Source organism: Perca fluviatilis, chromosome 23, assembly GCF_010015445.1.
Source record: "Perca fluviatilis chromosome 23, GENO_Pfluv_1.0, whole genome shotgun sequence".
Classification (NCBI taxonomy): domain Eukaryota; kingdom Metazoa; phylum Chordata; class Actinopteri; order Perciformes; family Percidae; genus Perca; species Perca fluviatilis.
In genome coordinates this window covers 25539978-25555518 of record NC_053134.1, presented here as the reverse complement: position 1 = coordinate 25555518, position 15541 = coordinate 25539978, and the positions used below count along the sequence as shown (strand labels likewise).

At 42.8% G+C, this 15541-nt stretch overlaps 1 protein-coding gene across 1 annotated transcript; it reads right to left on the bottom strand.

Annotated features, from left to right (window-relative positions):
* Positions 1-2517: 2517 nt before the first annotated feature.
* Positions 2518-8579, bottom strand: prl2 (prolactin 2). Its single transcript, XM_039791084.1, has 5 exons — positions 8458-8579; positions 7976-8157; positions 4987-5094; positions 4590-4769; positions 2518-2943 (listed from the first exon to the last, which is right to left on the bottom strand). Exons 1-5 carry the CDS (start codon positions 8477-8479, stop codon positions 2749-2751), a joined length of 687 nt encoding a protein of 228 aa, XP_039647018.1. The 5' UTR covers positions 8480-8579; the 3' UTR covers positions 2518-2748.
* Positions 8580-15541: the final 6962 nt, after the last annotated feature.

Genomic DNA, 15541 nt, shown 5'->3' with positions numbered 1-15541 from the left:
AGCAGTTCCAGTCCAATGAATAGCTTAACATGGTACAAAGGTAAGTGGTGAACTGCCTGAGGTTAAAAAAAAAAGTAAAGTTACCCAAAACTGAAAAATAATGTACATTTCAGTATTTTACAAAAAGGCCTTTTTCAGGGAACAAGAAATGGGTAAACAACGTAAAGCTGTTCTGCAGCAATGGAGGTTGATCAAGCTTTGAAAGTTGGTGCTACCAATTCCCACAGGTGTTCACACTTGTCTGGATGACTTACAACCCCCTCTGTTTGTATAAAAGTATTGTTGGAACACACTGTGGTACCGTACCCTCGTGAGCATTATTTGAACAGTATTGTACTGCAGAAAGTAGTGTGTTGCTATAAAAATGGCAGGAAAAGGCAATTAACATTGGAAGAGAGACAGACCATCATAACACTTAAGAATGTTGGTCTTTCCTACAGAGAAATTGTGAAGAAAGTCAAGGTGTCAGTGAGTACAGTATTCTTCACCATCAAAAGGCACTTAGAGACTGGGGGGAACTCTGACAGGAAGAGGTCTGGCAGACCCAAAGCCACAACAGAATCAGAAGACAAGTTTCTGAGAGTTAACAGCTTGCGTGATAGGCGGCTCACAGGACAACAGCTTCAAGCACAGCTTAATAGTGGTCGTAATAAGCAATTTGCTAAGACGTCAGAATAAGAAAAAGAGGCTTGCCTGGGCCAAGAAACATCTTCAATGGACTACTGAAGACTGGAAGAAGGTGCTATGGACTGATGAATCAAAATTTGAAATCTTCGGTTCATCACGTAGGATTTTTGTACGCCGTCGAGTAGGCGAAAGGATGGTTCCTCAGTGTGTGACATCAGCTGTCAAACATGGAGGAGGAAGCGTGATGGTCTGGGGCTGTTTTGCTGGATCCAGGGTCTGTGATTTGTACAGAGTGAAAGGCACCCTGAACCAAAACGGCTACCACAGCATTTTGCAGCGCCATGCAGTACCCTCTGGTATGCGCCTAGTTGGTCAGGGGTTCATCCTACATCAAGATTATGACCCAAAACATAAGTCCAAGCTATGTCAGAACTACCTCAGGAAAAAAGAACAAGATGGTAAGCTTAAAAACATGGAGTGGCCAGCACAGTCACCAGACTTAAACCCCATTGAGCTGGTTTGGGATGAACTGGACAGAAAAGTGAAAGCAAAGCAACCTACAAGTGCCACACATTTATGGGAACTTCTGCAACAGAGTTGGGAAGAACTTTCTGAAGAATATTTGATTTCCATTGTAGAAAGAATGCCAAGAGTGTGTTCAGCTGTTATATCTGCCAAAGGGGGCTACTTTGATGAGTCAAAACTTTAGAATACATTTTGGTTTATAAATTGATTCCATGATTTCTTTTTTAACTTAAATTGTTAATTTGTTCTATTCTTTAATTTCAGAGTAAAATAAGACATTGAACTGCATGAATTTCAATAAAAACCTGAAAAAATTGGGGTGTTCTAAAACATTTGACCGGTAGTGTATATCGCAACTTTACAATAGCCATTCAGATAATATTTATAGATGGTTTACAAAGCAACTAGTAACCCTTAACAAAGTGTTAGGAATATCTGGTCCATCTATCTATGTAATATTTATAGAGGTTTTAAAAATGGTTTCTAAAGGTTTACAAACATCTTTTAATCATTACCAGATACCTAATATAGTATATGAGGGATATAATGTGTGTAACAAAAATCCCTTCATTAACAGCACTACTAATAATTAGTAAACATTATTAATTATAATTTCATTGTTTGTTAACAGTAAAATGGCTGTTTGCTGACAGTTAAATGACAATTTACTTAAGATTAATTAACTATCAATTTACCATCTATTAATGATGGTTATTATAAAGTGTTACCCTCCTTTTGCAACCCTACGTGTCGCCCCCTGCTGGAATTCAGATAGAATGCAGGTTTAAGGCACTTCCGCATTTGCAGCACTTCACCGAACCGGATGCTTTATCCATTAATATTAACAGTCTCTGTTGGCAACACTCTTTGATCTATTTATTTTTTTGTTCAAAGGACTTTAAGTTTCATATCTTAAGTTTGTATTTTTATACATTTTATTTATCACAACTTTAATATATTGTGATGTTCCTCTGTTCTGTTGTAACAATAAAACAAACAAGTTTATTGTTAAACTGCATTATCATATTATTTTAGTGAGGACTCCTAAATAACTACAAATAACTAATGTTAGGGAAATCTGTTTATGTTTTGTTATGCGTTTCTGGATTAAAAAAAAAAAATATATATATATATATATATATATATATATATATATATATATATATATATTGGCCAATATATCGGGATATCGGATTTTTAAATCACCAAATATTTGTATCGATATCGGCCTTAAAAATCCTTCATCGGTCGGGCTCTAGTCATGATGCTGTGATTGATGTGATTTCCCGGTTGGAAATGCATTGCGGCAGCAGTGTAAGCACCGAGTTTATTTCCCTCTGTAGAAATGACCCAAAAAAAAAGGCATTCCATCGATGTTTTTTGAAATGTTTTATATGGTATTTTATTTAAACATGGCATACAGCATCATAACATGCATTGCACTCATTCCATCCTGTCTGTAGTAAAGTCACAATGTCCACACTCACAGCAGAACTCCAGTCGTGATAGAAGTGAACATGCGTGCGTTATCCGCGGAGTCTCTAACCGAAGCATTTCCATTCCAACGTGTTGATATTTCCGAGAAGTTTCTGGCCTTCAGCATCCGTGGTCTGGCACAATGCGACATTTGAGGATTTTCAGGTAGTTTTGAACCTTGTTGGAGTCTCGGCGGAAGCAGTAGAGGAGGTCGTAGTCTTTCATCAGGCGCCACTCTGTACTTTCAGATGGCAGCAAAGCCTTGGGAGAAGTCAGGCTGTTGACGGTGTTACTTGTTACCCCCGACACCTGCATCTGGAGAGGAGAGGACACATACACACATCAGCTCAAGAAAGAAGCCATTAGGCTCTTGCTGAGCAAACACAATCACTGATTTAGCCAACCCCATTAGATGTAAATGGGGTGGACAAAATAAGAGAAACACCTGTCAGTATAAGGAGACACCCTCTTGATTTGTAGAGATATTTTGCTTCTTATTTTTTTGTCTTGTTTTTATCTCGATTTTGTGTATTCATTCAATGTTTATACCCAAAGTTCACACAGAATATGACCTAATTGACGTATGCGCATTCAGAGCAGGGAGAAGAAAATCTTAAGACATGTCTTTTGCTTACAACCAAATTCATTCTAAAGATATAATAATATATATTACATATTAAAACATCTTTCTAGAAAAAGAAAACCCAGCAGCTGACCATACATTAAAGGAGAACACCACCTAAATAACAAATCCCAATATGTTATTTCCATTTTTTTGTGAACATGAGCTTCCCTCTCTGGCATTTTAGGCCTTTATTTTTATAGGACAGCTAAAGACATGAAAGGGGAGAGAGAGAGAAAGAGAGAGAGAGGGGGGGAATGACATGCAGCAAAGTCCCGCACGTCGGAGTCAAACCCGCAGCCGCCGCGTCGAGGAATAAACCTCTATAAACTCTACCGGGTGAGCTACCCAGGCGCCCATATAATACCATCTATTTTAAGACATGTTGGAAACAGAACATTTGATGTCATCTGTACGTCATTCTCTCCGCACTAAGAAAGAAGATGTGTTGGGAGATGAGTTGAGGGCGGTATGCCTGAAGGCCGGGTGCTCTTCCTTTCTTGCTAGATAACAGCTGAATGCTTTGGGCTGAATCTGAACAATAGGTCATCTGAGGGTGAACAACGCAGTTTTGGATTCATTTTGTGTGACGCAGGGACTTTGTCATCTGCGTCCCTGAGGTTACACAATCTAACAAGAAGCTACAGTACATCCCTGGAAGCTACATTACACAGCAGCTCCAAGCACATACTAGCCTGACGTGGTCCTACTCAGATTCGAGTCAGAATATGAGTCTGACGCTGCTCCACTGGGCTGTGATTATGGGGCGCGTTTCAACCGAACCAGGAAAGAAAATGCCTCTGCACTCAATTGGATACACCTACAACCAATCAGAGCAACGGAGTATGTGACGTATGTTTTGCCGAATCCCGTAGGAAGGATGGAAAAAACATCATTCCGATTGACAAATGCCTTGATCGCCGTTCTCTGTTCCTCTTTTAAAATGAATGTGCTGTCGATATCTTCTATAACAGACACAAATCTACAGCGGCAGCCATCTTTGTTGTAAACAAATTCAACCCAGGCGCTCTTTGGTGACGTGGTTGATTACGTTACTGTTGATCATCTGTCCATCATCGTATAAAGCCCGCCCTGACAATTTGATTGGTCCGAACAGCTCTGGTTGGAGCATAGTTGCTCCACAACAGATCAAGTCCAGACCGAACTTCCCAACCTCAAATGTTGTGGGCGGGGCTAAGTTCGGCTGGCATCCAGGCTAAGCATATAACCTACATATTGCCAAACTGTGACGTAGAGATGTTTGGAATTAACTCTACACTGCTCATCTAAACTATGTGCCACATCTTTTGACTTTGGCATTCATGGATACATGTAGTACCTTCTCAGCCACTTTCTCTACACCTTTGCGTAGCTCGTGCACCATGTCGCTCATCTCAAGAGCTTTATTGGAGCTGAAGTTGTTGAAGTCATCATAGTGAGCCATGCTATGATGGAAATGCCACAGAGGATCCCTCCATGCCACCAAGAGCTTCAGAATCACCTCCGTCAGCTCTTCTCTCTACAGTGACAACAGGACATTAAAAAGTCAGTTCAAACTCAAGCCATCCTTTTAAGTCATGACAGTTGTGTGTAGTTAGGATGGAATTGATATCAATCATTGAAAAAAACTGAAAAACACATGTTGTACAATGGATTAAATATAGAATAAAGGAAACTTTATGATGCGGACAGTGCATGCCAATAACAGGAAATAGTTTTTATAAAGGTTAATTCACCGCCATTCTCTGAGCGTTCTCCTTGCCATTTGGGGTGAGGATGGTGGAGGTATGACAGTTGCGACTGACCCGGCCAATTTGATTCCTACTGGGCAGGAAATACTGCTCCTGACAGTACAGACATGAATGCAAGAATGAGATGTCAGAGGTTAGGGTCTCCTAAATGTCAACTGTGTCTGGAGTAAAGAAGTTATGAATGAAATAGTAGAATGGCTTGCAATTGCAAAGAATCACGTATGGTATATACATACTGTATGTGTGTGTACACTAGGGGTCTAATGATACATCGATCTGGAACGATATATCGTTTCAACGATCAACAATCCAATTTCATCGATGCAAAGTGAAAATATTGATACATATCATGTGCATTGTTCATGATTCAAAAGAATAGTTTGTTTTCTTTTAAATGTCTGGAGAAGCTCGGTAATTAAATTGTTAAATCATAGTTTAGTTGCTTTTTAGTGAGTTGATATAAATGTTAAATGGGATTATATTATATTGATCTCAGGCCCCTGAATTTCATTGAATTAAATTTATCGTGGCAGACTTTACGACATGTATATTATTTATTTGTGAGCAAATATCATCCAAAGAATCAACTTAATATCGGATCAGGAGGAAACTCATGATTTACACCCCTAGTGTACACTCAATTGCCATTCATAATCAATTATTTTGTCCATCCTGTCATAATCCTGGGTTTTGTTTAGTTTCCTGTTTTATTTCGTAGGGTCCCTTCCTATGTGTCATGTCTTGTTCGATATCTTGCCTGACTTCCTGCCTTGTGTATGGGTATAAGAAGTATAAGGGTTGTACGCCAGAAGGCTACCTCAAAACCATGGCTCAGGAGCTCATTGCCTGATTGGTTAAAGGACTTCTTAGAAGCCCCTGATTCCCTGCCTTCTTCTCTGTCAGCTAGCCTCCAGCCTGCTAGCATCCAGCAACCCAGAGTCTACGCAGCCCAGCGATATGTTTGCCATCCAGCCGGACCCTGAGCCTGTTTCTGAGTTCTCCTGTCTGGTCAACGTCTTGTCTGTTCCTGAGTTGACCATTCTGGCCAACATCTTGTCTGTTCCTGAGTTGACCAATCTGGCCAACGTCTCGTCTGTTCCTGAGTTGACCATTCTGGCCAACGTCTCAACTGTTCCTGAGTTGGCCCAAGTTTCTGTTGACCTGCAACAGCCCCAAGTTTCAGAGCTGCAACAGAACCCTGCTTCTACAGTCACCTCTGGTTCCCCCTGAAATACAGCAGCCATCTCCTGACACCTCACCTGCTGCAGTTCTCGGACTCTGTGAAGCAACTGCCTGCCCCGATTAACTCCACCTCTACTCGGACTAAGCTTTGCCTCAGCAGCCCGTTGTTTCTCCAGCTGCCCTGTTGCTGGCCCCCAACCCAGCTGCCCTGTCGCTGGTCATCAGTCCAGCTGACATGTCTCCATTCCTGCAGCCCAGTGTCCAAGCTAAGGTTTCCGGATTGACCGCCGTCAACCTCCTGCTGATCTCCAGAGGGTCTCCGCGTTCGCCACTGGCCACGTGAGAGACATCTCCTTCGCTGTCTACCATCACAGAGGGTTCACCTTCCTTGCCAACCTCCAAAGGGTCTTCACAACCTCCGGAGAGGTCTCACCGTCATCGTCGCCGGCCTCCAGATGGGTTCCATCCTCCACGCCTGTCCCCAGTTCTAAGTCGTCTGTTGTCCCCAGTTCTAGAGCCTCTGCTGTTCCCAGTCCCAGGGCCCCTGCAGTCCCCAGGTCCAGAGCCCTGGCAGTCTTCAGTGCCTGTGTCCCTGGTTCGACCAGAAGCTGTTCCGGACAACAAGTCCCTAGACGGTTCACCAGAGGTATTCTGCCTGTCTGCCCTGCCCCCAGGCCAGCTGCCTGAAGTCTTCATTTCTGTGTCTGCCTTGCTCTGAGGCCACCTGCCTGAGGTCTTCCACTATGCGTCTGCCCTGCCTCCAGCTCCGCCTTTGCCCTGTCCCCAGGCCACCTGCCTGAGGCATTCGGCTCCGCTCCTGTTTTTTCTCCTTCTGTTCCCTGGATACTTGCCACTGAGTTCCTTCTCAAATCCCACTCCACCCACCCAACTCCACTTGGACTTTTGTTACTTTCCGTGTGTTTTGCGTCATCTGGAATCCGTCATTTAAAGGGGGGAGGGGTACTGTCAGTTTAGTTTCCTGTTTCACTTCTCATGTGTCATGACTTATATGATCTGCCTGACTTCCTACCTGTGTTTTCCCGCCTTTGTGATTGTCTGCCCTGCCCTAAAGCATTTTGCGTGTTCATCAGCCCTCATGTCACCTGTCTCTCGTTACAACCCTCATTGCCTTGTGTATTTACTTTGTGTGCTCCCTTTGTCTGGCGTCAGGTTGTTGTATTTTGTGTCAGAAGTCTTGCCTGCTTTAATTAGTTAGTTTCCCAGTGTTTCGGTGTTCCTGGTTTTCTTTTGGATTTGCCTCAGTTCTCTGCCTGTTTTTGGAAGTTTTTCTTAATTAAATCATTGAACTCCACCTGCCTCATCCTCATCTGTGTTCTGCACTTGGGTCCAAACCTGCATTCTAGATACCCTGATATATCGCATTTATCAATGCGGGTAGGCTAAATAAGAGAATCTCTGTCAGTATAACCAATATAGTTCCACAGCAGCTCAAACTACATCATTTTGGAGTAATAAACAAACAACTGAACATTGGAACCTTCATAAAGAGAGGATTTATTGCATGGCTGTTGTGTTAGACAGCATTAGTTTCAGCTAGCTGTACCTAATAAAACTGACCACTGAGTGTACGTATGTATGTATGCAGTATAAAATGCTCCTTGTCTAATCAATTAAATGATCAATATATATATATATATATATATATATATATATATATATAGAGTCTATTTAACACATTTAGCAAACATAAATATCCTGTTACAACATCAAACTTATTTGATAACCATCACTGGAAACCCGTTGTCAGACAAATTGCATAAAGGCGACTTACAAACTCGGAGTGAAGGTCATTTGAAATACCGTGCATCCTGGCTGAGTGCTGGATGACCCGGTCAAACAGGTTAGACAGGGAGAGGACGTGGCACCCAGCGTGGGCATTGGTACAGATAGGTGATGCACCCACGCTGGTCAGTCTGCTGCAGAACAACAGACAGACCAACACCTCAAAAGACACTAGAAGAAAGACCAAGGGGACAACAAAAATGATAAATAAAAACAAAACGGTGAACTGAAAAAAAAAGATCCAAAACACAGAACACACAAGTCTCAAGCTGAATTATTCTTAAGAATGAGAAAATGTCATGTCCTCTGCTTTTGAAAAAGTATTTAAAGTGTTTTTTTCCCCCCAATATGTTTAAGTCAGGATGGAAAATCAATCAAGAACAGAATGAAATATAAAGACAGAATCATAATGGAGTAGTGGAGAGAGGACTGACAGTTCTTTCTTCATGCAAAGTTGTATTCCTGAAATACCTGATCTGATGTTTCGAGGCATCCTGCAGAGCACGGAGGAGCTCTTGTCTCCGAACAGATGGTGCAGAAGCTTTTCTATTCAAAGATCCCTGAAGCCTCATATGAGGGTCCCTTACTGACCATTTCCCTTTTACACTTACAGGACATAGCAAAGAGAGTGAGAGAGAGAAGAGGGAGGGGGTCATGCAGTTTGTTTGTGTGTGTGTGTGTGTGTGTGTGTGTGTGTGTGTGTGTGTGTGTGTGTGTGTGTGTGTGTGTGTGTGTGTGAGTGAGTAAGACTATCATAATAGAGTAACCTTAGGCAGTCTGCAAGAGCAATGACATCATCAACCAAGGACATCATTCCAACAAAGCGTCATTCGATTGACACTTTGGATCCACTCGGCACGCTCCAGTACCTATGACTAATGTCTGCATGCCCTCCAGCTTGAGAACAGATATAGAGCCAAAAGGTCATTTAGAGCGCTACAAAGAGAGCTGATGAGTGAACTTCATGAACTCAGAATGACAATGGTGTTTAACTTTTTTATTTAACCGAACCCGTTTTTTAGGAGTTTTTTAAAGTGTTGTATTCACGCCAGTGGTCCCCTTGTGCCCGTGCCCCATCATAGCGCCCATTCTGGGCGCTGCGTTTTAACCCAAACCTAACCTAGGGTGACCATATTTTGATTTCCAATAAAAGAGGACACTTGGCCCGGACACGAGACACAAACTTCAGACAGGCTTCTCAGAGGTTAATGAACATGCTTTATTATGCCTCAGTGGTATAACAATAAATTCTGTAATAAAATAAAATATGTAACAACCTGTAACAAAATAATAATAATAATAATAATAGTGTTTGAAAAGACTTCTGTAGAAGTTGAAGTATCAACTCAAGCTTTTTACTCAAGTAAAAATGTAAAGTATAAAAGTAAAAGTAATGTAAGGTGAAAAAATGCCATTAAGGACAAAAGCTTAGCCTGCCCCACATGGGCCTATAGTGCACTACCCCACCACATTTTTTCTAAAGGCCATAATATCTATAATAATGTTATATTAAAATCATACCTGCAAACTCAGAAGGGCATGACACATCTCTGAGTCTGTGTTTTTCAGACAACAGCAGCTACAGTCTGGGGTTACAATCCTCCAGTGAAATACAGACACACTTTTACACCGTTTAGCTGTCAGCATTTTAACCATGTTTAATCCAGCTGCTAGCTAACGGTAGGCTAACATTACCTGCTGTTGCAGGTAGTGTAGTGTTAACTAGCTAACGGCAGGCTAACGTTACCTGCTGTCGCAGGTAGTGTAGTGTTAACTAGCTAACGGTAGGCTAACGTTACCTGCTGTCGCAGGTAGTGTAGTGTTAACTAGCTAACGGCAGGCTAACGTTACCTGCTGTCGCAGGTAGTGCAGTGTTAACTAGCTAACGGTAGGCTAACGTTACCTGCTTCCAACTGTAGTGTTAACTAGCGTCCCATGCTGCAATGTTTCGGTTCCCTCTAATGTCCGTTTTCGGAGCATCAGAGTAGCACCTAAATAAGGCACCGAAATCTGCGTTGCTATTCGGTCCGGTAGATAACGGTCGTTAAGGCACCGGTGCCGTATTAGCACCGGGTCTGTGCAGGTGCGATGGATTGCGTACAAACCAATAGGGTGTGGGAATGGTATATGTTTATACTTCTCATCCAACCACAATCAAATTCGCTCTCTCCAGATGGCGCGATTTATCTGGATAGGTTTCTTTTTTTGTGTGTGTGTCTTTGAACGATGACGAGCCGGAATGAAAACAAGCCGAACTGAAATAGGAGTATCAAGGCTATTTTTATAATGTAAGGAGTAGAAAGTACAGATAATTGCGTGAAAATGTAAGGAGTAGAAGTGAAATGTCTGCTGTAAAATAATTACTCCAGTAAAGTATAGATACCCAACATTTCTACTATATTTCTACTTAGGTAAGGTAACGAAGTATTTGTACTTTGTTACTTGACCCCTCTGGCGTCGCGGCAGAGCCGCCCACAAGGCAGCCTCTCGGGAATTACGTCACGCAACAAAGTAACATAGTATTGTGTGCAAAGCGCCAGTCAATCTAAGTACACGCTTAATGGTCCCATGAAAAACAGTGAAAACCGGACATTTTCATGAATTTATAAAAAAAAAACAGACGCCCCGGACAGTATGTAAACAGTGGACATGTCCGGGCAAAAGAGGACGTTTGGTCACCCTACCCTAACCCTAACCTTTGCATAATCCTAGTGCCTTCCAGGCAGCGCTGGGGGCTTAAAACACCAAACACCCCATAGGGCAGCAGTAAATGAATGTCATGTTGTTTAGAAAAGCCAGTTGAATGACGTCAAGTAATAGCTAGCTAATTGTAGCTTGGATCAGTTAATCTCAGTTATCTTTCTATGTGTTGGTCAGACATCATCAGTTGGCTAATAGAAACGTTTAAGGTTGTTATTCCTATTATTACAATTTCTTTTGACAATAAAATAAAAATGGGTGGTAAGGTGGCTCAGTGGTTAGCACTGCTGCCTCGTAGCAAGTAGGCACTGCAGACTTTGATCCCCGGTCCCTTTCTGTGTGGAGTTTGCATGTTTTCTCCGTGTTTGCATGGGTTTCCTCTGGGTACTCCGGTTACCTCCCACCAAAAGACGTGCACGCTATAGGTATCTCCTGCCATTGTCCTTGACGTAGGTACTGGCATTTACAACTGGAGGGCACCAGACTATGTCTGCCCACTGCTCCTAATTAGTTAGGATGGGTTAGGATCAGGCACGTGCGCACATAGACATCAAAAGGGGCTTGAGCACCTGCCCTTTATCTCTTGAGAAAGTGCCCTTTTTTCTGGATGCATGCTTTTTGTTTGTTTTTTTATTAATTTGACAGTGCCTGACAGTTGCAATAACGCTGCAAAGACGCAGGCAGATGCTGACCAATCAGAGCAGACTGGACTTTTCAGGAGGGGGGGTCTTAGTGCTAAAAGGAAGCATTTCAAACAGAGTGTCAACACAGGTGCTGCAGCAATAGATAGTATGAGAAAAATGTGTTTTTTGACATTAAAGCTAAAACAGCTCAGCCTAATAATAGCTGAAGCTGACAAGGGACAGAGTGGAGGTAGAACGAGCAATGCATGTTCCATAGCAACAGTGTCTTGTCCCCATCCCTCTTCATTTTGGCACCAGCACCTCTAGCATGTGCAATCCGTGCAGAGAGGAAAATCACTGGTATCAAAATTGGGGGTTGTGACTTTAAAGCCAATTTATTTGCCGTTGATGTGTTATTAACATTATCACAACAGTCAGTTGAGGAGGTTGGAAAGTTTTTAGGATATGAGGTGAATTTAAATAAGGGTGAAGCCATCCCATTAAACCACTTGACCTATCCGTCACATCTTGGTTCTGTTCCCATTCAATGGAAACTACAAGGTATGAGATATCTTGTAATTAACATTAAGACTCCCATAGATGAGATTTTTGATTCAAATATACCTCCTGTTCTTAAGACAATTAGGTAGGATATCAAGAGAAGAACAGAAGGGATTAAAAATAAATATTTTATCTAGACTTATTTCTTATATCAGCGATACCTCTCAAATTCCCTCCTTACTGGTTCAAAGAAATTAATAAGTTATTCACAGATTTCCTGTGGAGGAATGAGAAACCAAGAATCAACTACAAAAGATTAACCAGACCTAGGAAAAGTGGAGGACTGGGAGATCCAGATGTTTTTCTTGCTCATAATGCTAGGTTTCCTTTGATGTGGGCTTATACATGCAAGAGATTGAGGAAAACATTTTATCTGAACAAACCAAGTCAATCTCATGTGCTTTATGGTTTGACCCTAAAACCAACTTGAAAATAGTTGATGTGGTGAGTGGAAGGTAGAGGACCCAAATGCAGGTGGAGGCAGGCAGGCAGAAGATGGTTTGAACACAGGAATTTAATATAACAGAAAACGGCAGTACAAAGACTGGAAAACTCACAAAGTAATGCATAAACTGACGGGCAAAAACACTGGCAGGAACACAAGCCACGAGGGAGCAAAACACAAGTCACAGGGAAGAACACAAGACGATCTAACAAGAGACAAAGGCAACACAGAGGCTAAATACATGAGGGGATGAGTAAAGGTGCGACAACAGGTGAAACACATCAGGGTGGGGCAGCAGGACAATCAACAAAGGAGGGAAAACACAGGAAGTTAAGTGGACAAGACAAGACAGAAAACAAGACTATCAAAATAAAACAGGAAACAGAACATAATAATCAACGAACAGGAATACACAGTACAAATAGGGATACACAGTGAAAACAGAACAGAAAAACACAATGAACAGGGGAATAGAAAAACAGAAATATACATAACCGGGAACAGAAATATACACAACCGGAATATACAAAACAGGATACATACGGAATTCTATAACCAGGCAACAGAAAAGGAACAAAACACAAGGCAAAATACAGAAACCATAACAGAATGCAAGAAAAAACACGGAAACCACAACAAGTTGACACTCTAATCAAATTATCTTGCGAGCGTTTCCTTTTCAAAGGGGCATCCCTACCATCATGCCCTATATGGAAGAAACGCCTTATGAACCATCTGCTATGATTTAAGAGATGTTGACATTTTTGCATATTTACAACTGAAATCAATCCTGGGGTTACTTATTTCTCAAGAAACCTACATAGGGTGCGACAACGATCTGGACAAAAATTGGAGGGAGCTTGCCACAGGGAGGAGAACAGTTTCAAAGTTAGATACGTTATTGTCCACTGCATCCTTTGACAGCTTATCCTCCATCAAACATCAATGGGAGTGGGACTTGGGCATATCTCTGACTAATGCAAAGTGGGAGATGGTTACCAGAAACACAACAGCTTTATCTAAATATGTAAAATACAAAATTCTTCAAATTTAAGTACGGTACTACACACAGCGTATATAACCCCAAGCATACTTACAAAATGGACAACTCCCTCTCATATCTATGTTGGCATGGTTGACAAAAAGTGAGTTAAAACAATGGTGATTGACCATATCACCCACTGATGAAAGCGCTTGTATTTGCTGCTTTGTCAAGTAATACAAGAGTGTGTGTGGCGACTTTCCCACCCTAAATTTAAATGGCGTAACACACGTCACCCTCTGCCATCGACTGCAACCGGTCTGTGTGCAGCTCAGGTGGGACACCGACACCTGACGCTCCGTCTGTACTCCCTGTATTTAAACCACCCTCTCTCGGAGTCGCTTTTCATGCGGACTCCGGGGAATAAGCTCCCTGGAGCTAAGTTAGTAAGAAGCATTACTGGGACATGAATGCACACAGATGGAAAGAGAAAGGAGCTTAATGTGTCAGAGGAAGTCTCCCGGCAGTCTGAAACCATAGCATCATATTTAAGGATCAGGATAGAGAAATCAACTCGGTCTCCTGCTAACTCTGTTAGCCTGGTCGGTCAAAGTTTTCAAATCAAAATCAGAGTAAACTGAGGGAAAGGTTAAAATGGCTATCAGCTGACTTATGGCTACGGTCCCAACTATGTGGACAAGCAAGACCATCTCTCCGTTCATCCATAGGCGGCGCCAGGGAGAGGCTAGGGTGTGCTATAGCTACCCCTAGCATTGCCATAGCACCCTCTTAGCACCCCCAAGAAGTTGCTGTGGTTGATTTATAAATAAATAAAAAATCATGAATGTGTAAATAGTATAATTTATATTTGAAAAATGAATATATACATTAATAAATGTATTAAATGTAGTAATAAACTGATTATTTTTAGGCTAAAAAACACAGGTGATCGTATTCGGACAAAGGGTGCAGCACACAGTGAACTTTTGACCTTACTTCCGCAGTAACGTCGCCACACAGAAGAAGAAGAGCTCAGTATTTGGAGCCGTTAGGATTAGAGAAGTGAGTCTAACGCTAGCAATGGATAGTTTTTTACTCCCTACATCAAGGTGTGGAGACTTTATCAAAACCTGTAAATGAGACTGAGAGATATGGTGAACCTGTCACCAACCGGGACGAAGAAAAGCAGCCAGAGGAAGCTGATCTGACCACGGCCGTGATTGCTGCTGAGGATGCTTAACGTCACCCTGCTGTACATGACATTACACCAGTGGATCGCACAGCAGGGCCACAGTGGGGGAGTCAGCTGATAGGGGTCCATGCAAGAACTTTACTCTTACCTCTGTTAGGTGTAGCAGGGAGGAGTAGGGAATAGTGGACCCAAAATGCAGAGGCAGGCAGGCAGGCAGGAGAATGTAGAGGTGGAGGGTTTAATAGTCCATAAAAAACGAGAGCAAAAAACCGGACACCGGGAGACGCGACAGGAACACACAAACACAAACAATGATCTGACACTGGACAAGGGGAACACCAAGACTAAATACACAGACTAATGAGATAACACAAGACAGGTGACACAAGGGCTGGGAAACAGGTGAAACACATTAGGCAGGGCAGAGCAATCAACAAAAGGAGGGAAACACAAGACAGGAAGTAAAGTGGACAAGACAAGACAGAAAACCAGAGACTTCAAAATAAAAACAGGAAACCGAGCACAAAACAGACCACCAAAATAAGACAAGACACCAAAACCATAACAGTACCCCCCCCCCAAGGGACAGATCCCAGATGTCCAAAAAAAAACAAGAAAGAAGCAAAAGACAAACCAGGGAGGGAGGAGGGGGCCCGGAGGAGGGACGACCCAAAAAGTCAAACTAAATCAACCCCGGAGGGGCGAGGAAGGCACCGGAGACACTCGGGGCAAGGGAAACAGAGAGAGACCAGAGGGAAAAGAGAGTCCTGGGGCACGGGGGAACAGGGAGTCCAGGAGCACAGGGAACAGAGAGTCCCGGGGGCACGGGGAAACACAGAGCACTGGGGGCACAGGGGGCCACAGAGAAGGCAGAATCCCACAGGCCGGAAGGCGCAGGCCAGGATGCTTCAGGCGGCCGACGAAGGCAGAACCCCTCAGACGGCCGAACAGAACGGTGAGGGTTCGGTAGGAGGCCCGTCTGCAACGGGCGAATCCCCTCAGGAGGACGAACAGGACGGGGAAGTCTCTCAGAGCGGCGGGCGAAGGCGGTA

Bases quoted from the DNA above. Each gene is read 5' to 3' on its own strand.
- prl2 (XM_039791084.1), bottom strand. From the start codon at position 8,479: ATGCCTCGAAACATCAGATCAG. The intron at 4,770-4,986 runs GTGAATTAACCT...TTGTCACTGTAG, and splicing joins AGAACGCTCAGAGAATGGCG to AGAGAAGAGCTGACGGAGGT. The intron at 2,944-4,589 runs GTACTACATGTA...TCTCCTCTCCAG, and splicing joins TAGAGAAAGTGGCTGAGAAG to ATGCAGGTGTCGGGGGTAAC.